The sequence below is a fragment of the Danio rerio genome, chromosome 3 (genome assembly GCF_049306965.1).
Source record: "Danio rerio strain Tuebingen ecotype United States chromosome 3, GRCz12tu, whole genome shotgun sequence".
NCBI lineage: Eukaryota > Metazoa > Chordata > Actinopteri > Cypriniformes > Danionidae > Danio > Danio rerio.
In genome coordinates this window covers 28,077,060-28,100,856 of record NC_133178.1, presented here as the reverse complement: position 1 = coordinate 28,100,856, position 23,797 = coordinate 28,077,060, and the positions used below count along the sequence as shown (strand labels likewise).

General features: G+C 38.6%; 2 protein-coding genes across 5 annotated transcripts in view; one reads left to right on the top strand and one right to left on the bottom strand.

Moving 5' to 3' along the window:
- Positions 1-23,797, bottom strand: part of cacna1ia (calcium voltage-gated channel subunit alpha1 Ia) — a 413,851-nt gene that overhangs the window by 24,950 nt on the left and 365,104 nt on the right. For all 4 annotated transcript variants that reach the window (XM_073944536.1, XM_073944538.1, XM_073944539.1 and 1 more), the window contains 3 exons: positions 12,042-12,120; positions 11,665-11,786; positions 5,241-5,615 (listed from right to left, as the gene is read on the bottom strand). In XM_073944536.1, coding sequence (XP_073800637.1) covers positions 5,241-5,615; positions 11,665-11,786; positions 12,042-12,120 — 576 coding nt within the window. The remainder of the gene's footprint in view (positions 1-5,240; positions 5,616-11,664; positions 11,787-12,041; positions 12,121-23,797) is intronic.
- On the top strand, positions 15,089-22,520 carry LOC141381212 (uncharacterized). The gene is made up of 2 exons (XM_073944541.1): positions 15,089-15,157; positions 15,552-22,520. The coding sequence occupies exon 2, from the start codon at positions 15,783-15,785 to the stop codon at positions 21,849-21,851; it is 6,069 nt and encodes a 2,022-aa protein (XP_073800642.1). The 5' UTR covers positions 15,089-15,157; positions 15,552-15,782; the 3' UTR covers positions 21,852-22,520.

Genomic DNA, 23,797 nt, shown 5'->3' with positions numbered 1-23,797 from the left:
AAATAAATGGCATATTTCCAATCTAAACAACTACATTCTCGCCTAATAACCCTCAAAAGTACATCATTTTGTCCAACACCAGCAATAATTGTCGAAGAGCAGAATGTCGAATATCGCACGGCTATCAGATTCAAGAACCAGACAGAACTGTTGTTCATTTATTCATTTTCTTTTCAGCTCAGTCCCTATATTAATCAGGGGTTGCCACACCGGAATCTCCAAAAAAAAATCCAAGCAAAACTAATTCCGTCAGAACATCATCAAAATACATTTATATTTATATCACTGCATTACCTTGTTGAACAATGAGGACACAAATATTGACTAAGCCTTTAATTTTATTATTTGCAAACTAAATTAGCAGGCACAGAAATAAAGCAACGTTTACACATCATTAATTAACATCATTAATTGCCAGACTCCTGTGCAATTATTTGGACAGTGTGATGGGTGCATGGTGCGACTTCTTGTCTCAGTAACATGTCTTCCACAGTGGTGATATTTTCAATAGTATGGGCAGTACATGGACGACCACTCCCCACCACATGAAATACTGATCCAGTGCGATCAATTTCCTCCAACAAGTAATCCAATCCACTTCTGGATCACAATTAATCCAATATTTAGTCGAATATTATAAATTACAAATATATCGTTTTAATAGGTTATAGCAGGATTTTTCAAAGTCTAAGACAGTGGGCCTCCCTTTTGACACATCTTATCCATTGGCGCCCCCCTCCTCCCAAACACGCACACACACACACACACACACACACACACACACACACACACACATATATATATATATATATATACAGTATATATATATATATATATATATATATATATATATATATATATATATATATATATATATATATATATATATATACATATACAGTATATATATAAAGACAGATGTCAGACTGTTAACTCACTTTTATCATCATTTGCATGAAAGTGCAATTATTTACAGAGTAATGACAAGTATTTTAATATAACGTTTTTAAAACTAGGATGATGGTTCAATATGAATAGAACAGATCCAAGAACTGTCCATCCCAGTCAAAACAGTCAAAGTTTAGTGGGTCTCATGCTGTCATTAGCCAAAATATTTTGACAAAGCACACATAAAGGTCGTGGTTCATCAGCTGGTCCTGTCCACGTAAATCCTAAACTCAAATACTGATCATCATATCGCCGTCTTTTGGGTTTAAGCCCTGAACTTGAAGGCTTTGAATCGGGGGGTCTCAGAAACCGATCCATTGTATTAGCAGGCATATACCTGTGTAGGCGGGCTTGACAAACAGAAACGAATTCACAGCTATGGCCTTCTGGGTAAAAAAGGTTTTCTTATTTTAGATGTATTCTTTTTTTTTAGCTTAGTTTAATTAAAAGGTTTAAATATATATATATATATATATATATATATATATATATATATATATATATATATATATATATATATATATATATATATATATATATATATATATATATATAAATAATAATTAAACTTAATAATTGTATTTTTATTATATAATATTTTTTCCCGCGCCTCCCCTGACATGCTCTGCACCCCCCCCCCCCCAGGGGAGGCGCGCCTCACACTTTGAAAACCCCTGGGTTATAGGGACCTATAGGCACCTATAGGTGTTGCAACTGTGTGTGAATATACTGTAGCCAGCCATGGTAAAAATGAATTAATTATAGATTTTTATAATCACACTTGGTAAAATGTATAATGTGTACAACTATTTGTCAATGAATGGTACAGAATACTGTTGTGATAGTGTATAATAAAGTCCTAAAGTCTGCTGAATAATTTCTTTATTACTACAGTTGTGTTGTACCTCAGCAACAGTTTAATTACTACAACAGTTTAATTCAAATGATTATCTATAGTATGCTAAACACTATAGTATTTATTTTTCCCTGTAACATAAGCTTGTACAGTTTATACCGCCTCGATGACAGGCAAATATATTTTAGTTCAATAGAAAAGTCTGCCTCTGCTTGATTTAAAGATCAAGCCCAACATATGTGCTTATTTTCTATTTATATCTCCTTTGAAATATGGTACAAATCGCAAAAATATGGACTTTCCTCTATGTCAGTGGTTCTCAAACGTTTTTCATCAAGTACCACCTCAGAAAAAAATTGTCTCTCCAAGTACCACCAAAATGAGCAGTATTGAAATACAGTAGCGTAGTAGGCCCAGTAAAGCAGCTACAACTCTGCACAGTTAAAAAAAAAAAACTAGGCAGATTACCTCAGAAATATAGGCTATATGTCATTTATAGCATATTATATACATCATTTTTGATCAATTTTGAAATGTGTGTAGCATGTACATGACATATTTCATTCCTCTGCGTACCACTAGAAGGAAGCCTGCGTACCACTTGGGTACACGTACCACAGTTTGAGAAGCACTGCTCTATGTCTCCCACTTTATGCCCAGCATCTGCATTTTGCGAGTCACCAGAACCACGTGATTAAAAACAACCTATTGTTAAAACTACTTAAACATCTCATAAAAAATGAAGATAAATTTAAATAAAGTTATTTAAGGGACATATTACAATGTTTCTGAAGGATCAAAAATGTTTCTTCAGTATTTCAGTCCTAAATCTGTATCTCCTTTATGTAGTATCAAAATGCTGAAGCAACAGCCTGAGTTCTTTTCTACAGAGCGTTAAGTGTCGATTTGTAAGCCCATACACTGTACACCTGAATGCATGAGCAAGTATAAACGCTTACCATAATCACATAAACAAACCCAGGTTCACTACTGAATCCATGCGCTTAACACAGCAATGAATTCAACCCTTCAATTAGCATTCCTTTCCTTTCTCTCTCTGTCCTCCTCCTCTCTTTTCCTCTTCTCTCGGCAGTTACATAATCTGCTGCAGAAGCTAAAAATGGACAGGTAAAGACAATTATAGCTCCACAATAGCTGCCTGACAGTGAGTCATCATGCCGTTCGTGTGTGTGTGTGCACGAATGCACCATAACATTTGTCAGTACTCTGTTTTTAGCAGTTCAGCCATGCATGTGCGGAACTTTTCCTTTCTGGTTTGCATTGGTGGATTTGTTTCAGCAGTTAATCATTTGATCCTTAACTTAAATCACAAAAAGTGATTAATCATAGTTAAGTGTGTTTACATTTCTTGGAGATCATTGCAGACGGACATAAATGGGTTGCCATGGCGACTGGACCCAAGCGGAGGTTCTGTAATGAAAACGTCTCATACTGCGACTTCTCCTTCCCCCTCATTATGCCTCTTTTGCCCTTTTTAGCAGACCCAAATCATACTCCAACTTCATAAGCAAAGGGCACTAACATTTTTCTGTACATGAAGACAAATGAATGCTACAGTGCACTACAGAAACGATGGACACTTGTACAGTATATAATTTCCCTCTGATGAATGAATTATGAAAGCCTGAGGAAAAAAAATCATTATTTTCGTAATGTCTGTATTTTTCTGTATATGGCATAAAAAAGATTTACACATAAAATATTTGTATATTTTTGGTTGTTCAAACTACTTATTTACAATGGGCTGATTCAACACAATTCTTGAGTTTTTTTGGAGAACACTTAATTGTATTTTGCTCAATCCACTTAAATTTGAAAAAAACTTAATCGATTTGTGTTGGGACTACATTGTGTGGATCCCAGCATTTTCTACAGATAAACATAAACCAGTATGTATGTAATGTATTTAAATATTAAATCCATTAACAATTATTTAATTCAATGCTGTAGCATATATGTTGTAGTTTAAACTTAAGTACTGCAGGGAGTTGATGTGTTTTACTGCTAAAATGACTTTCATAAGTCCTGGGTCTAAAAAGTCTGAGAGTTCAGAGTTCAAAGTCTGAGAGAAAATGCAAATTAAATTGCCACTTTAGAGCTAAAATGTACTGTCCACATATGTGGCCACTAAGCCCTGGGAGGTTAATTCTCTCTTAATTCTTACACTTGTATATGCCCTATTAAAGACATTAGACAAACTAAGGATGCATGAATTATGTTTTATGTATTTCTAAAAGTGTCATGTTTGGTGTTATTCTTCTCCGTACACAATTCTACAGCTCATGATCTAAGATGTAGGATGATTGTATGCTTTTTTAAACCATGAGTTAAACCATGAGTGTAATTTCAATCCATGAGTTAATGTTTTGTCTGTCTGTCTTGCGACGGTACAGACCAGTGAGGAGGAACAAAGAAAGTTTGCCTTGGGACTTCTCTTCTCACACCTTAGCATAAAAATAGAGCTTTTCAAGTCACCTGCTGAAACTGTATTCATATCCCAATATATATCGCTGAAAAAGAAAAATTCGCAATGACAGATTTTTCCAATATCGTGCAGCCTTTATCCAAATGCCAATAATATGGTCAGTTCATCAATCTCTATGGGTCCCACTGGGTTTTAGACATGTAAATAAAATGTCACAGGTGTACATATATAATTATGTACAGTACAGCAATAATCAATTGCACTGAATGAAGTCAACTTCAGTGGAAACAAGTTTAATAATAATTAAATTGTAAAAATGCTATAACTTAAATGTTATTCCATATTATTTTTTATATTTTTCATTTTGATATATTTTTTAAATGTATTGTCAGAAGCCAGGGGTGTTCATTTTTTTTTTTATTTACTGCATACTTTTTATTTTGGGAGCAAAAATGACAGTAGCCATTGACTAACATTATATGAAACACTAATGACCACAATTTTACCATGAAAAACTCAATTTTGTTTACCAAATATAAAAAAAAAATCACCTCCATCTTGAATCGCCTGAGGGTAAGTAATCTAACAAGGTTTTCTAATTTGATTTACACAATAAATATACAGATATTGTGATAAACACAGCCACCGTAATTTCCATAAAATCTATTCATCCAACCCATTCATATATAAACCATTCTATTAACTAATTCACCAGGCAGTCAATATATCCCCTTATCATTCAAATGACTAATCCATCATTAATGCAAACATCCAGTCTCGATCAATACACTCCTCCGTCCCAATGCATCCATTATTCATCCATTTATCATTACAGTGACAATCTATCTTTCATCCAAATCCTTAATTCATCAATCTATTGCTCCATCACCCAATTTATTCATCCATTCAACGAGGCCTGATGTTCACGAACACATTCATCCATCAATAATCTGTTTATCAGTTAGCCTGCCAGCGCAGATTGTGTCCTACCTGCGCCGGTGAGTAGAGTCTCCTGATGCTGTTGGGTTCGTGGGCCACTGGGTGTGTGATTGGAGAGTGAGGGGGAACAACGGAGCAGGATGCAGCCCCCTGATGCCCCATGCCGGTCCTGTCGGCTACGGCTACCCCTCCGCCGATGCAGCAGAGCGTTCCCTGGGCCAGCTCCATTTCAATCTCGGCATCCATCTCTGCCTCCTCCTGGGCCTCCTTGTTTGAGTCGTCCAGGTGTTTCATCAGCACCGCCACCACCACATTGATGAGGACAAACTGGGCCGTGAGCACAAAGCTCACAAAGTACAGCGGGGAGATGAATTGTAGGCTGGGATTACAGGTGTATTCGCCTGGCGGACATTCACGGAGAGTGTCCTGCAGAAGCGAAGAGAGTAAACACACATCAACTTGTGCAACAGCTATAGTTGATGGCAAAATGATTATCCCTGTAAAATTTTTATAAATATTTTTCAAGTGATGTTTAACAGAACAAGTACATTTCCACAGTATTTCCTTATATATATATATATATATATATATATATATATATATATATATATATATATATATATATATATATATATATATATATATATATATATATAAATTATTATTATTATTATTATTATTTATTTATTTATTTATTTTATTTATTTATTTTTTTTACTTTGGCTGGACTAAAAACAGTTTTTACATTTTTGCATGATTTTTAAGGTCAGTATTATTAGCCTCCTTAAAAAAATCTGTTGTTGTTACTGTTGACTAAATAACCTAATTAACCTTGTTAAGTCTTTAAATTGCACTTTAGGCTGAATACTAGAATCCTGCCAAATATCTAGTAAACAATTATGTACCATCATCATCATGGCAAAGACAAACAATAACAATTAGTTATTAGAAACAGTTATTTAAACTATTATGTTGAAAAAACGTGTTGATTTTTATCTCTGCTTAAAACAGCAATTGGGAAATATTTATGAAAAAAAAATTAATAACTAAATAAATCACGTTCACTACCCAGATTTACAATACATTGAAAACACTTTTTGCAAACAATGATAACATTTTCTATTTTATACTTTTTTTTTTTAGGTGTAAGAAAATCCCTTAAAGGTGCAGTATGTAAGTTTGACACCCAGTGGTTTAACTAGGTATTGCATTCATGGATCAAAACAAACACAAGCGCAGGTTGCCAGTTTGAGGCTGATTTAAATAGTGACCTATATAAAAACAATGGCATGCGACAGAAGGCGTATTTTTCATGCTCAATAGAGCTTTTGTCCTAACCTACACCTCCAATTGATATATTATAAATTGCTTCCATTGTTTTGCAGCTGAACAACAGAAAACTGACAATAATCACTTCAGCTAAACCTCATGTGCTTTATGTAATGTTAAATGCTAACAATGTGAGTTTGATGCCACATTTACATGACATTTATTGCCATACTACTGAAAGCAGCAGCAGATAGTTCACCTCAGATCTTGAAAATAAACTAAACCCTTTGAAATAGAACTTCATATCAGTCTTCATATGAATTACATATCAGTGATTCAGCATGTTCATTTAATAACGATAAGAGGTTTTATATACAGTAATTAGATTATAAACCTTAACATTTCGTGAGTGAGTGCTTATTCTGTGCTTCTGAATGGCTGTATTTAAATTTCTGTCGTGTTTCATCTGGTGCAAACAGCCAAATTACTTATCAATGCAAATCTCGTCAGGTAGCGTGTTGTTATGAATCAGGGTTACAATGTAACCTGCTTACCTAATGTTTATGCTTGAGAGCCTTTCTGAATGAATGAAATACACGGTTTTCCATCAAGGCGACCCGGGGTGCTGAAATATAATTGGCTAACCTGACTTTGGGCGGGTTAAAAGAACCAAAACAAAGTCAGCGTTCCGGCACGTAACTCACATTTTTAAAGCAAAATATCTGACTTCAGCATTGTTTATCAGATAAACAAGAATGTTCCTGTAGCATGTTTTTTAAATATCTGCAAGCATATTATGGCATTTTTATGCTTTACAAGAGTCAAAAACTTACATAAATAATATGAATTTGACTAAAGCATTTATTTTACTCTACTACTTTATTTTACACTGGAAAACAAGACACAAACACTGGTTATTTTTGCATTGTGTCTCAGATGTCAATAATGTGAAATTACTTCTGTGACTTCTGCTTAACAGAATTTTGGTTGTGTGCTGACAAATTGACACCATATTCTGAGCCTATTCAACTATTATACTAGATAAGCTGGACTGCAATAAATCAATGGAAAGCAGGACAAATGTATTGATTAAATTATTTTTGCACTTTGTCAGAGATGTCAATAATACAAAATTACTTCTATTTATGTAAGTGCTGTTTACCAGCAAATGTATGCTGAACACTTGATGCAGAGACCATTACGCTATAATATTAGATTAACTACAGTGCAATAAAATAATGGAAAACAAGACAGAACTACGCAAATGCTTTTTGCATGATGTGTGATTTAAAAACAAAAGTCAAGTTATTATTTAAATCCTTTTCTCTTGTTTTACAGGAAAAAAAATGGAAACAATGTTTAAAAAAGGCACTGAAATGGTAAGCTTTTCAACATTTAAAAATATATATATATAAATCGCATAAGTAAAAGTAATTTTAACCCCATAAGTATTGACCTTATTCTAAAATGCGGAAGTGCGCCTGTTTTCGCGATTGTCTTAGAACTTCCGTTTCAGTCGCCTATGGGAGAAATGACAAGGAATAATAAACGGCAAAAAACGGTCAAACTACTTGCTCTACAAACAAATGTTTGCATGACTATACAGACCAAGTAGAATAATATAACAAGAAAATATCAGTTTGCAACATCAAACAGCGAAACGAGCAGTTTTTAATGTCTAAAAATGAATGGAAGTGAATGAGACCGGAAGTCTCGTGCCAAAAAGATTCAAATGGCAGCGCCCGCTTGTCTGCGGAGAATAAGGTCAATAAAACATATAATGCTTTCCAGTACATATTTAATTCTTTAAGGTCTAGACTTGAACTTCTTTTAAAGAGTATTAAAAGTAACAATACAAAAAATAAATATGACATTTTATCCTATAAACCTGGTTTTTGCTTTAAAATTGCCAATTAGCAGGAAAATATTCTCAAATGGTACATTAAAACTGAATTAAAAATTTCAAGGTAAATTGTGCAGTAAACTTCGGTTGGGTAATGCCGACCAATTTGGCATTGCACGATGTCTAATGTGAAACATCGCGATGGACGATGGCATCATCATCGTAGGTGGCGGTGAATTAATTATTTATGACAAATTAATTATTTGTAGCCTACTGCTTCATCTACCAAATAACCAAATCATCAATAAATAAAGATAAGGGTTGATAAAAAAGGTGCACAACCAACAGAAACCAACCAACATTATCTGAGTTTTACACTAAAATTACTAAGTACAAGCATGAAATCAAAAGATTGAAGCAGTGTACTGACGCTATGACACGTTACTTCATAGATTTAGACAGAGACAAGATTAATTAAATTCCACGTTTAATAACTATAGTGAGACACAATCGAGTGGTACATCCTTTATAAACTGTCTGATGTACACTGTGTTCTGGGGATTTGTGCTCAAAGCACCCGCTGACTGCCTGGAGCTCAGACGTGCACATAGGCTGCAGTGCATGCCAGAGTATGTGTGTGGTCACGTGGTGTGCGTATTCAGCAGTGTAGTGTGGACGAAGATCTTTTCAGGAAATGCTAGATGAAACGCCAGTGTGGACGTGGATTGTTTTCGTTCTAAAACGCCACTTTAAAACTAAGATGTATTCATGTAAACGGGGCCTAAGTGTGTATTTTTCGTGAGCAGATTGCTTCTACGAAGGGGCCTGGGCGGAGGATCACAATGCCAGCTTAGCAAATGTATTATTTCTTTCATTACAAGTGCACTTAAACATGTATTAAAAAGTACAGCTTGAAAAATACTGATAAATTGCAATAAATATGTAAATAATGTGGATATTTACAATGCCTCGGTTAACTTGTTTAAATAACAGTTGTTTAACAGAAACAATCAGCAGTTAGTGTGACAGCTGACTGCCCCTTGCTCCTTTTATTAGTATGTGCTATACAGTAGGGTCAATTTGAACAAATCCCACATTGCCAATTTCTTTCTGATGAACAACATCCTCTACATTCCTTCCTCTAGCCTCATTTCTTTTCTTGTCCACTCATGCGTGCGGCTTTGGGTTCGAGGAGGCGGCGGTTTCTCTGCAGGTATGCAGAAACTCAGATTATAATTTACAGCTCTGATTATAATGCTTTAGCAGCCAAGAAAGCCTCCACGAGCCATAAAACTCCTTGTATGTGTGGCTAATAGCTAAAGCTTGTCAGCCTCCACCAAGTGTGTGCGAAGCGTTACGCATCAATATCGCGCCAATGTCTTCTCATTTATTCAGGTGTGCTTTACTACTGCGCTGAATATGCTGAGCCGGCAGTTCCTCCATCATATACCCATCATATAAACGGCAGGCTGGAGAGAGAGAGGAGATGAAACGCAGCAGGCTCTCTTTACACAGGCCGATAAGAACTCATTCCTCAAAGACAAGTGGATCAGAGATGAAGAAGACACTGAGAGGACGAGAGATGAACTGTGATGAAAGAAGCCATGGTGAAAATACTGTACATGGGGAATAATGGTGAGAGGAGACTGTAACGCTAAAGATTTATACCCCGCTACCTCAAAGGACAGCTCCTCACATTGGTTGTGTGCCTGGTCTAATAATCCACAACCAATCAGTCTTCTTTTCAAAATTATTTGATTAAATGGCTACTAGTCATACAATAAATGCATTTTGTGAGAAATGTTTTTTTGATTTCAGCTGCACGGTGGCACAGTGAGTAGCACAATCCCCTCACAGCAAAGAGGTTGCTTATTCCAGCCCAGGCTGGGTCAGTTGGCTTTTCTGTGTGGAGTTTCCCCCACAGTTCCCCCCACAGTTTCTGTGTGGCTCCGGTTTCCCCCAGTCCAAAGACATGCGCTGTAGGTGAATTGAACAAGCTACCTTTCCATCGTGTATGTTAGTGAATAAGAGTGTATGGGTGTTTCCCAGTGTTTGGTCGTGGCTGGAAGGGCATACGCTGTGTAAAACATATGCTAGATAAGTTGGCGGTTCATTGCGCTGTGGCGGCCCCTGATTAATAAAGGGACTAAGCCAAAAAGAATGAGATTAATGTTTTTGATTTCATTACTCAGTGCCGTATCTTAAACAGAACACTGTAGGTGTGTTTTCACTTGTCTTTTGTGTTGCAAATGATAATGCATGAAGATCCATTATTGTTTGGATTTGTTTTGTTATATTTTGCCAAATATTTGTTTCAGTCTCAGAAAGTGACAACATCAATGTCCTCTAGTCTACTCTACTTGTCAATTGCTTTTCCATAGTGAAGACAAATGTGTTCCAGTAACTGGTGTAGTCTAAAGCCTAATATAATTATGGTCTTGATACTTCAATCTAAATCATATTTGGGCTTTGAACTGCTGATCCATGTGTTCATCCACTAATCTACCAAAACACAGAAACTTTTTTAATTTAACAAGATTTTTTATTTTAGATTGGCTCCAGAACCAATAATTATTGTCCAATGTTTTGCCTAATTAACCTAACTTGTCCAGTTAACCAAATTAACCAGATTACGTTCTTTGGTCCCACTTTATATTAAGTGTCCTAAACTACTATGTAGTTGCATCAAAAAATAAATACAATGTACTCACTGTGTTCATAATGTATTTGAGAACACTTGTGGTGCTCTTGAGTTGGGATAGGGGTTGGGTTATGCACAGGTTTGGTGGTATGGGTGGGTTTAAGGGTGGGTTAAGGTGTAGGGAATGGTCAGCAGTGTATTTACAAATGTAATTACAGAAGTTAGTTACAGATGTAATTACTGTACATACAGGTATTAAATCAAGCACAAGTACACATGTATTTACACAATAAGTACATTGTAACAAACTATTAGTTCCTGTGTAAGTACATATTAATTAAGGACACAATATAAAGTGGGACCCGTTCTTTAAATTGAACTTTAAGCTGAATATGAACATCTTTCAAAATAACTAGTGAAACAGTTTGTACAGTAATCACAGCAAATACAAAAATATATTTAAAGTCGTGCGACTGACACCGCATTCACCATCATTAAGCATGCATACATCTAAGCATACATTTAAAAAAACATTGCTGTAATGTCCAGTGTTGTGTTTATAATTATGATTACTTAAATGTATTAAATGAATAAGTCAAATGACTTTTAGGACATTTTTGAAAAATCTTAAATTGACTCAGTTTACAAACTGTTAATCAAAACTCTCCCATAAACTGTTTACGACCGAACAAAATTGATGGTACTACTTTGTTGTGCTGTACCTTCATTATGCCATTCCAGTTATCGCCAGTGGAGACCTGGAAAAGGGTGAGGAACGCCATGCCGAAGTTCTCAAAGGTGGCATGACGACTCATGCCTTCACATGGGTAATCTTCATTGCACACTGCAGGGAAAAGATAGAGCCATACAGTGAGTTTGCATTGTTTCAAACTTTTAAAATATACCTTTGAATGTTTGTCCCCTAAAGGCTTTGTTCTTACTTTTACTATGCACCCATACTAAATTCAGATTTGAATTGTGAAGAATTGAAACAAACAAAAAGCCAAGGAGAGAGAGAGAGAGAGAGAGAGAGAGAGAGAGAGAGAGAGAGAACAGAATATACATCAAACAGGAAATAAGATGAATTGTATTTGTTTACCCAGCTCTCCGAACAATTCCACCCCCAGTGCAGCATAGATGAAGAACAGCAGCATGAAGAGGAGGCCAAGGTTCCCCACCTGAAACACACCAATCAAGACTAACACCATTACACATGCATTTAGCCCTGACACAATTTACAGGCAAGAAGGCCATGATACATTTACAGTACACACAAGCATTAAGTGGATGCTTTTATCCCAAGCAAATCACAATCAGTGAATCTTACTATGCAAAAGCAAACAGCAGAATCATAATTTATACTGAATGTTTCCTTTCCTTGGGCTTAGTTCCTTATTTATCAGGGGTCGCCACAACCACAATGAGCCACCAACTATTCCAACATTTGTTTTACACAGCGGATGCCCTTCCAGCCGCAACCCAGTACTGGGAAACACCTATACACTCTTGCTTTCACACACACTTATACACTACAGCCAATTTAGCTTAATCAATTCACCTATAGCGCATGTCTTTGGACTGTGGGGGAAACCAGAGCACCCTAAGGAAACCCACGAGAAATGGGTAGAACATGCAAACTAGACACAGACATGCCAACTTGCCCAACCGGGGCTCGAACCAGTGACCTTCTTGCTGTGAGGCGACAGTGCTAACCACTGAGCCATGCAAACTAAACAATCTGGTTGTGTGAAACTTTTCCAATATTTATCCATAAAGCCAGAACCAAATATTTTTAAGAAGCCAAGCTGCATAAAACAAGAGGAATTATACTGTAATGCAAAGTTAATTTATTATAAGAATGTCCATATATTCTTTCTAGAAAAGAATAAACAATAAACAGCCTAGGTGAAGACATAATTGCCTAGGTGAAGACATAATTAAGTTGTTACATAATATATTAAATTGTAGGTTGTTTTAACCAAATCGTATTGTGTTTCTCCATAATTTTATTTTATTTGTTTAATTAAATTCTAATTTTGTAGTACAAAAGAAAAAATAGCACACAACATCATAAATACTTTTGGGCTTAGTCCCTTATTTGCCAAGGATTGCCACAGCGTAATGAGCCACCAACTATTCCAGCGTGTTTTACACAGCGGATGCCTGGGAAACACCAATAAACTCTCACATTCACACACACTCATCCACTAAGGGCAATTTAGCTTATTTAATTCACCTTTTGCGCATGTGTTTTGGACCTTTTCTTCAGAGCACCTGGAGGAAACCTACGCCAATACGAGGAGAACATGCAAACTCCACACAGAAATGCCAACTGTTCCACCCGGGACTTGAACTTGACCTTGGTGCTGTGAGGTGACAGTGCTAACCACTGGTTCACGGTGCTGCCATTATACTGAATGTACGCAAGCTAAACAATCTTATAGCTAAACAAATATTTGTTGCGAATTAATTTTTGTTTAATATAATGTAGTTCAATGTAGTAAAAAATTTAGTTAAACATAAAATGCCTTAAACCTTTCCTGAATTTATCCATAAAGCCAGATCCACACCTAAACTTAAGAAGCCAAACTGCCCTCAACAAGAGAAAAAATACTGTAATCCAAAGTTAATTTATTATAAGAATGCTTATATATTTTCTCTGGAAAAGAACAAACAATAACAAACAGCCTAGGTGAAGATTTTTGGTACATAAAATATTAAATTGTTGTTTGTTTTAACCAAATCTTATTGTATTCCTACACAATTTTTATGCATATACTGTATGTATTTATTTAATTATGTATTTTGCATTTATTTATTTATTTATTTATTTATTTATTTATTTATTTATTTATTTATTTATTTATTTTGTAGTCCAAAAGAAAGAAGAGCACACAACATCATAAGTGCCTTTTTTTACATTTTCATTTTTGGGTTAAATATCCCTTTAAGATAAAAACTTTATTGTAATATTGAGTAAAAACAAAAAAAAAAATAATAATAATGGAAAGGGGCATAAAAACAAAGCAATGTAATCTACATTTTAATGCTCCTGCATTTTGAGAATCCATGTTATCGTAGTTTAAGCTACTGCTGTACCTGTTTCCCTGCAGCAAAATGAAGCAGAACAAATTTATGATTTAACAAAAAGCTCATAAATGATGGATGGCACTGGTGGCCATGTCAGAGGTGCAGCTGCGGGAACAGAATTAAGCCTCTTAATGGAAGAAATGACCTGTGTCCTAATGCAGCCAGAGCACATGGAGCAAGCAGGCTTGCAAGGCTAACTATGCTAACGCTAATAATAACACACTAGCCTGTCAAAAATATGTACAGGGTGTGTCCACCAAAGCACAATCACCTCAAAACAAAACAGAGAGATGAGATACAACTAAAAGTGATGAAAAATTCAGCACAGGCGCTAACTGCCAGCCTAAAGTGCTGCCAGTTATGAAAACTGTGCGAGAGAGCTATAAACATGAAAAATGGAGAATAAAACAATTAGCTGGATCACATTATTGTAATTTGTATAGTTACAGAATGTGCTTGGTCGTGTTATTTTATATTGCATGCCAGCAAGTACGATAAAACAACAGCTGAGCTTTATTAGCATTTAATGCTAAGTAATATCAAGCTGCATTCAAAATGCTACAAAATGACAAAGCTTTGACCTCAAGATGTTTAAGACTGTGACTTAGAGCCAGTATGTGTTTATGACAACTGTGAGGAGGGTGATTTTTTTTTTTATAACTCATTCGCTTTGTTTTTATTAAATTATATTAAGTCTGTATTATTAAGGGTGTGGCTAGTTGATTGACAGCTAGGTCTCACTGGTCGCCCTTATGTCATTCCGGCTGATTAGATGCTAAACTCAGCATATATATCATATTTTTGCTTTGTTTTATGTAGCTTTACACATTCAAGTTGTCTCCATTTTCCAGGTGAGGGAAATTTTTTATATAACATATCTATAAATGTTTTTGTTTTATTATAGATAACGTTTCACTTATATTTTTTCTTTAGGCCTGTAATGCACTCCAGAATCTGACAGATTGATTAGCTGTAGGTGTCAGAAAGCCTGCTTGATGGACTAGGAACTAAAGTTCGTTGCATGTTTCTAGGGGGGACATTTAGTTTATGGGACATGCTGTTATGTTCTCCATCATTGCTAGCTCCTGCTGATGTTGTTTTCTGTAATGCGTTCATCTTATACAAGTAAGTTTTAATCTGAAACATCTAATACTTATGTAACATGCATGCTGATACTATTTTGAGGTCTATATCGCCTATAATGTTCCGCTATAGCGGTTATTTGCGGCCGCGATTGCCGCGATAATTCTGCTGAGTCATCGCCATTAAGCCAGAGCTATAAATAGCCTTTATGGACGGCCGATCAGCGTGTTTGCTCATATGAACGGACATTTTTTAGACTGTTGTTGCTAATTAGACTGTCACATTCCTAACAGACATTACTGTTAATATGTTTGAGTTTAATATGGACATTTATGATGAATGTTATTGTTGCAGTCTATTGTTTCAGTCAATGTTAATGTCAATTCATAGTCAATAGTAGTTTGTAATTATTTCTTTATTTGTTTTTCCTTTGTAGAACATTATATCTTATTCATTTCTCACTACCATTACCCATAATTGAGCAATCTGATGATTATGTTGAAGAAAATAAATATTTCAAACGTCAACACTTCTCCTGCCCTCCTGATTCTCTGACCGGAATCTGGTCCATATTTGGCCGCCTCAACCAGTGGAAAATTTACATGTAGTAAGGTTTACTACATTATTATGGTCCTTCGAGCCGGAGTGAGAGCAATATAAAACCAGTATGGACCGAACAGGAAGTGACACTGAGAAAATGGATAGAACCCGCCGCAGGACACATCTGCCACCTCACCTGGATGATTATGAAGTTGATTACCAACCTTTACAGGACCCTCCCCCAAAAGCTTCTACAACCTGTCCCAGTCATTCTAGAAGCAGCTCGAGGAAAACGTCCCGCAGTGGTATCAGCTCTCATTCTAGGACGAGTAGACGTTCTGTTACCTCCACTGGTGTTTATCTCCCACCAGAACTCTCTAGTGTCCAGACAGCTGTTTTGGAGGAGAAGATTAAGCAGAGACAGTTTGATAGTCTACAGCAGCAGGTACAGGAGGACTCACTAGCTGACGTGGAATATCAGCGCCTGCAGACACAAGCAAAGGAAGCTCAGCGTATTCAGGAGGAGGCTCTTGCAGCTAAGGAAGCTTTGTCCAAGCATCTAGAGAGACAGCGGAAACTACAACAGGCAGAGACTGAGCTTGAGGTAGCCAAACTTGTATCTTCAATGCTTATTACAAACTCTGGTTCAAACACTCCCAGGCCTTTAGGCTCACCAGACAGCCCATCGCCGCCACCTCAACCTGATCAGACTAATGCATCCAGGAGTCCACAGTCTACCTCCTCTTCTCAGCTTCCACCTCCGCTACCAACAGTCACATCATGTGATGACATTTCACAGCTGTCACTTAGACCACTGGCGCTAACATTACCTACCACCACAGTGAGTGTTTCCTCTCCTTCAACATTCCCGTTATTACAAGCAGTCTCATCATCAGTCGTTACAGTATCTGAGACTGCCCCCAAAGCTATGCCATTAAACACAGTGACATCAGTTCCACATGTGACACATCAGCCTTTCTCTGTAGCAACAGTTATGTCCACTATTGGCCAGTCTATGAGTAGAAGAGGGCCATCTGTACCAAAGCAGTCTAACACTGCCCCACTGATAATGAATATGAATCCATATGTGATGCAGCAGTCATTCATCCCTCCAGTGAGCACACACGCATATCAGCAGCAACCTCCAATCACCAGCCAGCAGGCCTCAGCTCCGCCACCTAATGTCAGATCTGCTCAGCCACATTCATTCATGCCTCTTCCCCACACATACCCTGGTACAGAGCTACTGTTTGCCTCAGCTTATGGCATACCACAACCCAAGCTACCAGTATTTGAGAGTGGTAATGAAAGTGACTTTGCCTTGTTAAAACTGGCCCTAGATAATTTGCTAAGTAATCACAGCTATCTTAGTGAGCAGTATAAATATCATGTACTGTTAAGTCATTTGAAGCTACCCAGCGCACAGCAGCTAGCGAAAGCTTACATGTATCATTCACATCCATACTCAGCTGCACTACAAGCACTTCAGGACAAGTACGGGCAGCCAAGACAACTCGTACAGTCAGAGCTGGGTGCCATCATGAATAGCCCACCACTTAGACTGGGTGATGCTAATGCCTTTGACAGCTTCGCATTATCAGTACAGTCATTAGTTGGCATGTTGAGGACCCTTGAAGGTCAAAATGGGTACGAGTTAATGTGTGGCTCTCATGTGGATCGACTACTCAGCAAGTTACCACCTGCCTATCGTGACAGCTTCGTTGAGTACTGTCTAAGCCGGGGTATCCTCCAGACAGGCACAGACAGAACCTATACACTCCCCGATCTGGCCACCTGGTTAGAGATTAAGTCCCAGGCGAAGCGAATCTCCAACCGAGCTGCAGCTTTGTTCCCGAGTGACCTAGCCAAGCCTCAAGGTAAACCCACAACATATTCCCGTCCAAAGGAGCGATTCACACCTGTCTTGTTGACCAGTGAGAGGAGCATAAACCGTCCTGATACTGCAGCACAGAGATCTAGCACAAAGGTTAAGCCCAGGCCATATTGTCCCCATTGTGATAGCCGAGACCATTACCTGAATGCATGTGAGCAGTTTAAGAAACTAACTACAGCTCAAGTTACCACCTGGATAAGAGAAGGAAAGCGCTGCTGGAGATGTGGTCGAACTCATGACGTGGGGGTCTGCAACCTTAAGCGCCTATGCAGTGTCTGCAAAGAGTTACATCTTACAGTTCTACATGATTCAGTTCAAGACACTTCTAGAGCTGTTCTTATGGTCAGTTTGCCACCTACAAGAATTTATCTGGATCGACCTAACCGCTCCCCTAAGGTCATGCTGAAAGTTGTTAAAGTCCTGCTACACAGTGGTCGAAAAACTATGGAAACCCATGCCGTTCTCGATGATGGATCAGAGAGAACTTTAGTGCTGCAGCCAGTTGTGCAACAGCTTAAATTATCTGGTACCCCTGAACTGCTCTCGCTGCAGACCATTCACCAGTGTCACACTGAACTTACAGGATCATCTGTGTCTTTTGAGGTGTCATCTGTATCCAATCCCTCAATGAAGTTTGCGATACACAACGCATTCACTGCCCCAGGTCTGTGTCTAGCGGAACACCATTACCCAGTGGCTGCTCTGCAAAGGGCTTATAGACACCTAAAAGATTTGCCACTGCCTCCCATGGATAAAGTGAGACCACTGCTCCTCATTGGGTCCGACATGCCGCATCTCCTGACACCAGTTCAGCCTGTATGCAAGGGCCCACCAGGGGGACCCATTGCTGTTCGTACACAACTTGGATGGTCTCTCCAAGGCCCCATGAGCCCGATGCAGCCCTCAAGAGGAAGTCAGCAGTGTCTCCATATTATGTCAGTTCCCACCTGTGATAACCTGTTTCAACATGTGGAGAGACTCTGGCAGGTGGACACACTCCCATACAACACCAAGATGGTTACCAGGTCCAAACAGGACAAGGAGGCTTACACTTTGCTGCAGAATGCAACCGTCAGAGTGACTGTGGACTGTGTACGACGATATGCTACACCATTACTGAGACGGACCCCTCGAACCTTACTCCAAGCAGATAAAACAGCTGTTCTCCCAAGTTTACGTCGTACTGAGCGTACCCTTGAAAGGGATCCTGATAGGGCCAAAATCTACTGCAGTGAGATTTCTAAATTGGAGTCAGCTGGATATGTGGCAAAAATAACGGCAGAGGAAGCAAACCAAAGTGAAGAGTCCTGGTTCATTCCGCACCACATGGTGCACCATAATGGTAAAGACAGAATTGTCTTCAACTGCTCTTTCCAACACCATGGACAGTCTTTGAATGATCAGCTGCTGCCGGGGCCCACGTTGGGACCATCCTTATTAGGTGTCCTCCTGAGATTCCGCCAGCACACAGTTGCTATCAGTGGGGTCATCAAAGGTATGTTCCACCAGGTCCGCTTGTTGCCAGGAGACAGGTCTGTACTACGTTTCCTCTGGAGAGGAATGTGCAGAGAAGCAGAACCTGAAATATATGAATGGCAGGTGCTTCCATTTGGCACAGCGTGCAGTCCCTGTTGTGCCATTCATGCCCTCCAACACCACGTCCAAGAGCACAAAGAAGGTAAAACTAAATTGGTGGATATTGTGGAACATTCCTTTTATGTTGACAACTGCCTTCATAGTGTACCATCGGCGAGTGAGGCTAAAGTGATACTAGATGGATTACGCCAGCTCCTTTCTGAAGGTGGCTTTGAAATTAGACAGTGGGCATGCAATGTACCATCTGTAACCGAACACCTACCTTCAGATGCCAGGTCCGCAAGTAGCGAGCGCTGGTTAGCACAAAGCAGCACTGATCTTCAGGAGCCCACTCTTGGGTTGCGGTGGGATTGCATCAATGACACCTTGGGGTACAACTTGCGTTCTGTGGAGAATGTTGAACCTACCCTGAGGAACATGTATAAAACTTTGGCGAGTCAGTACGACCCGTTAGGTTTCATTACACCATTCACTACTAGAGCCAAGGTTATCATCCAGGACCTCTGGAAGCACAACCTTGGTTGGGATGACCCCATAGAGCCATCACATTTGAGAGATACTTGGCTTTCCTGGGTAGAGGAACTCCCTACACTTACCAAGATACATTTCCCTCGGGCATATACCCCAGCCGCTGCTGACAACCCATCGGCTATACGAGAGCTTCATGTCTTCAGTGATGCATCGGAAAGAGCCTATGGTTCAGTGGCCTATCTACGCACCACCGATGAGCAAGGACAAATCCATATTACCTTTATCTCGGCCAGGTCTAGAGTCGCGCCTCGCAAATGCCTATCTGTACCACGTTTGGAGTTATGTGCTGCCCTTACTGGGGCCCAATTGGGGAAAGTAATCCAAACTGAGTTGACGCTACCAATCCACAAGGTCACTTTCTGGTCTGATTCTACCACAGTGTTGTATTGGTTAACATCCGAATCCTGCCACTACAAAGTGTTTGTAGGGACACGGGTGGCAGAAATACAGACTTTAACAGAGATGGCTGAGTGGAAGTATGTTGAGTCACATCACAACCCTGCTGACCACATCACACGAGGCCTTACCCTGACAGAGATAGCAGGCCCCCATCAATGGAGCTCAGGTCCAGCCTTCCTGATCCAGTCACCTGATCAATGGCCATCAATGCCCCAAACTAAAGCTGAACCTGATTGCAATGAGCTGAAGAAATCAGCCTTTATCGGAACTGCTTCAGTACCCAGTGTTTCTCTACCAGTTCCAGGCAACTTTCACACATGGCAAGAGCTCGTTAAAGCCACTAGTAAATCCCTACATGGGGCGGCTGCCAACACAGACTCCCCTATAAAGGCTTCCGAGTATATTGAAGCAGAAAAGTTACTTCTGGCACAGGCTCAGATGGACTCTTTCCCGATGGAAGTTCAACATCTAAAGGCTGGACATGCTGTCTTACCAAACAGTCGCTTAGGCTCACTTGCTCCAGAATATGATGATGCTACTGGTCTCATTAGAGTGGGAGGGCGACTACGACGTGCCACTGATCTCGACTTGGAGGCCATACACCCAATCCTATTAGACCCTAGCCATCATATTACAAAATTGTTGATCAAAGAAACGGACCAACAACTCCTTCACCCTGGCTCAGAGAGGGTTCTGGCAGAATTGCGCCGCCAGTATTGGATCCTTCGAGGTCGACAAGCAGTTCGTAAGCATCAGCATACCTGTCAAGATTGTCAGATATGGCGAGCCAAACCTCAAACTCCACGAATGGCAGATCTCCCCCCCTGTAGATTAAATCTGTATAAGCCACCTTTTTATTCTACGGGTGTGGACTGCTTTGGACCATATGCAGTCAAGATTGGACGCCGGCAGGAGAAAAGATGGGGGATCATTTACAAATGTCTAACAACACGCTGTGTACATCTGGATCTGTTGGAGCATATGGACAGCGATGCTTTCCTTCTTTCCCTGCGCCGTTTTATAGCCCGACGAGGCAAACCTATGGAGCTATTGTGCGATAATGGCACCAATTTTATCGGAGGTGATCGGGAGTTACGTGTATCCTTTGAGGCCATGTCACCAAAGCTACAGGAACAGCTGGCAGAGCAGAAAATCAGTTTTCGCCATAACCCCCCAAACGCTCCTCACTTCGGAGGGACTTGGGAGCGTGAGATAAAATCAGTTAAGACAGCACTCCAAGTAATCCTCAGAGAGCAGTCAGTGCCAGAACCAGTTCTGCAAACCCTTCTGGTGGAGGTGGAAAACATTCTAAACTCCAAACCACTCGGATACGTATCTTCAGATATCGCGGATGTAGACCCTGTGACTCCTAACCTACTGCTCATGGGTCGCCGAGATGCCTCATTGCCCCAGGTCTTGTATGATTCTAGTAACCTGCTTGGAAGACGAAGGTGGAGACATAGTCAGGTGCTAGCAGATTGTTTCTGGACTACCTTTATCCGTCAATACCTACCAAGCATGCAAGGCCGTCAAAAGTGGACAACTGATGGGAAGGAACTGGCAGTAGGACAAGTTGTACTTGTGGTAGATCCACAGCTTCCACGTTCCCATTGGCCTGTTGGAACTGTAACCGAGGCTTTACCTGGAGCTGATGGCCGCATTCGAGTGGTCAGAATCAAGGTTAAGGACAAAACATACACCCGTCCAGTCGTGCGACTGATCCCACTTCCCCCTCTTGAGGACAATGACACAAGCACCCCTGACAGACTTTCTTAATGTTCAATTATCTCGTCAGATAATTGGGGGCGGCTGTGTCAGAAAGCCTGCTTGATGGACTAGGAACTAAAGTTCGTTGCATGTTTCTAGGGGGGACATTTAGTTTATGGGACATGCTGTTATGTTCTCCATCATTGCTAGCTCCTGCTGATGTTGTTTTCTGTAATGCGTTCATCTTATACAAGTAAGTTTTAATCTGAAACATCTAATACTTATGTAACATGCATGCTGATACTATTTTGAGGTCTATATCGCCTATAATGTTCCGCTATAGCGGTTATTTGCGGCCGCGATTGCCGCGATAATTCTGCTGAGTCATCGCCATTAAGCCAGAGCTATAAATAGCCTTTATGGACGGCCGATCAGCGTGTTTGCTCATATGAACGGACATTTTTTAGACTGTTGTTGCTAATTAGACTGTCACATTCCTAACAGACATTACTGTTAATATGTTTGAGTTTAATATGGACATTTATGATGAATGTTATTGTTGCAGTCTATTGTTTCAGTCAATGTTAATGTCAATTCATAGTCAATAGTAGTTTGTAATTATTTCTTTATTTGTTTTTCCTTTGTAGAACATTACATCTTATTCATTTCTCACTACCATTACCCATAATTGAGCAATCTGATGATTATGTTGAAGAAAATAAATATTTCAAACGTCAACACTTCTCCTGCCCTCCTGATTCTCTGACCGGAATCTGGTCCATATTTGGCCGCCTCAACCAGTGGAAAATTTACATGTAGTAAGGTTTACTACAGTAGGCTATTAAACTGAAAAGTCTTCTGAAATGTTTTATGACTTAGAATTTATAAATAGCCTTGCATTAACTAACACAGACTATATTTGAAGTATTTGGAAGTAATTCTGGTTTTCCACCTGTAGAAAAACATCATAAGAACAATGCTTAGTGGCTCAATGTACTACAACAGTGTTTTTAAAAGTCTAAACAATTTATTAATACTGTGTAGAACCAAGCACATGTACGAGTTGCAGGTAATGAAGTATTAAGCGTTTCTCCCATAAAAAAAAAGCCTGTTTAAGCAAAATGCTTGCAGGCATCTGCAGCTCTGCCTCTTTTCCTTTGTTTGGTATCTCCCGGTCGGTGCGATAATGCATGAACAAAATGTCGACTGTTGGCCAAGCCTACTTGTAATTTTGTTTCCGCTCCTCAGAAACCTACAGTTGATGTCACAGATACTATTTCCATATCTTTTACAGTCTAAGATTTCCACAGATAAATATGACAAACACATAAATACGGTGGCACTAAACGTTAACTAAATTATATAGCTAACTAAAACAAATTAGCTAACTTATAGTTAACTAAAAATACCATAGCAGTGTGAGCAAAAAAAAAACATTATTATCCTTAATATAATAATAATAATAATAATAATAATAATTATTATTATTATTATTATTATTATATTATTATTATTAATTGCTGTTGTGCATTCTATTTCAGATTTTAAACATTCAGTGAATTAAATATTGTTACAAAAATATGCACTCTTGATTATGTACGGAACATTATGTTCTGAACACTGATTCTTTTTAAAATAATTAAAACGGTGGAGGTTGAAAATTTGTGGAATACATTAATAAATCTGAATAACATCTGAAATACATCTAAATAAATTACCTTTTAAAATATATTAAAATTATTATTTTTGAGGATTTAAAACATCTAATAAATGCTGCCTTGGTGAGCAATAGAGGACAAAAAAAAAAAAAAAAAAAACTTTACCAACCTCATACTTTCATAAAAGTGGGAATGTTTCATGTTTAATGTTACACACTAAATCTACCAAAAAAAAAAAAAAAAAAAAAAAAGTTTTGAGAGGCCAAGTCTTGGAAGCCATATTCTGAAGACTCCAGGGAGTGAGCAGTATCTCCAAGAGAGCTGTAATGGAAATGCACAGGAGTTTCCAGAAGAATG

Coding starts and splice junctions, on each gene's coding strand:
- LOC141381212 (XM_073944541.1), top strand. CDS start 15,783: ATGGACCGAACAGGAAGTGACACTGAGAAAATGGATAGAACCCGCCGC.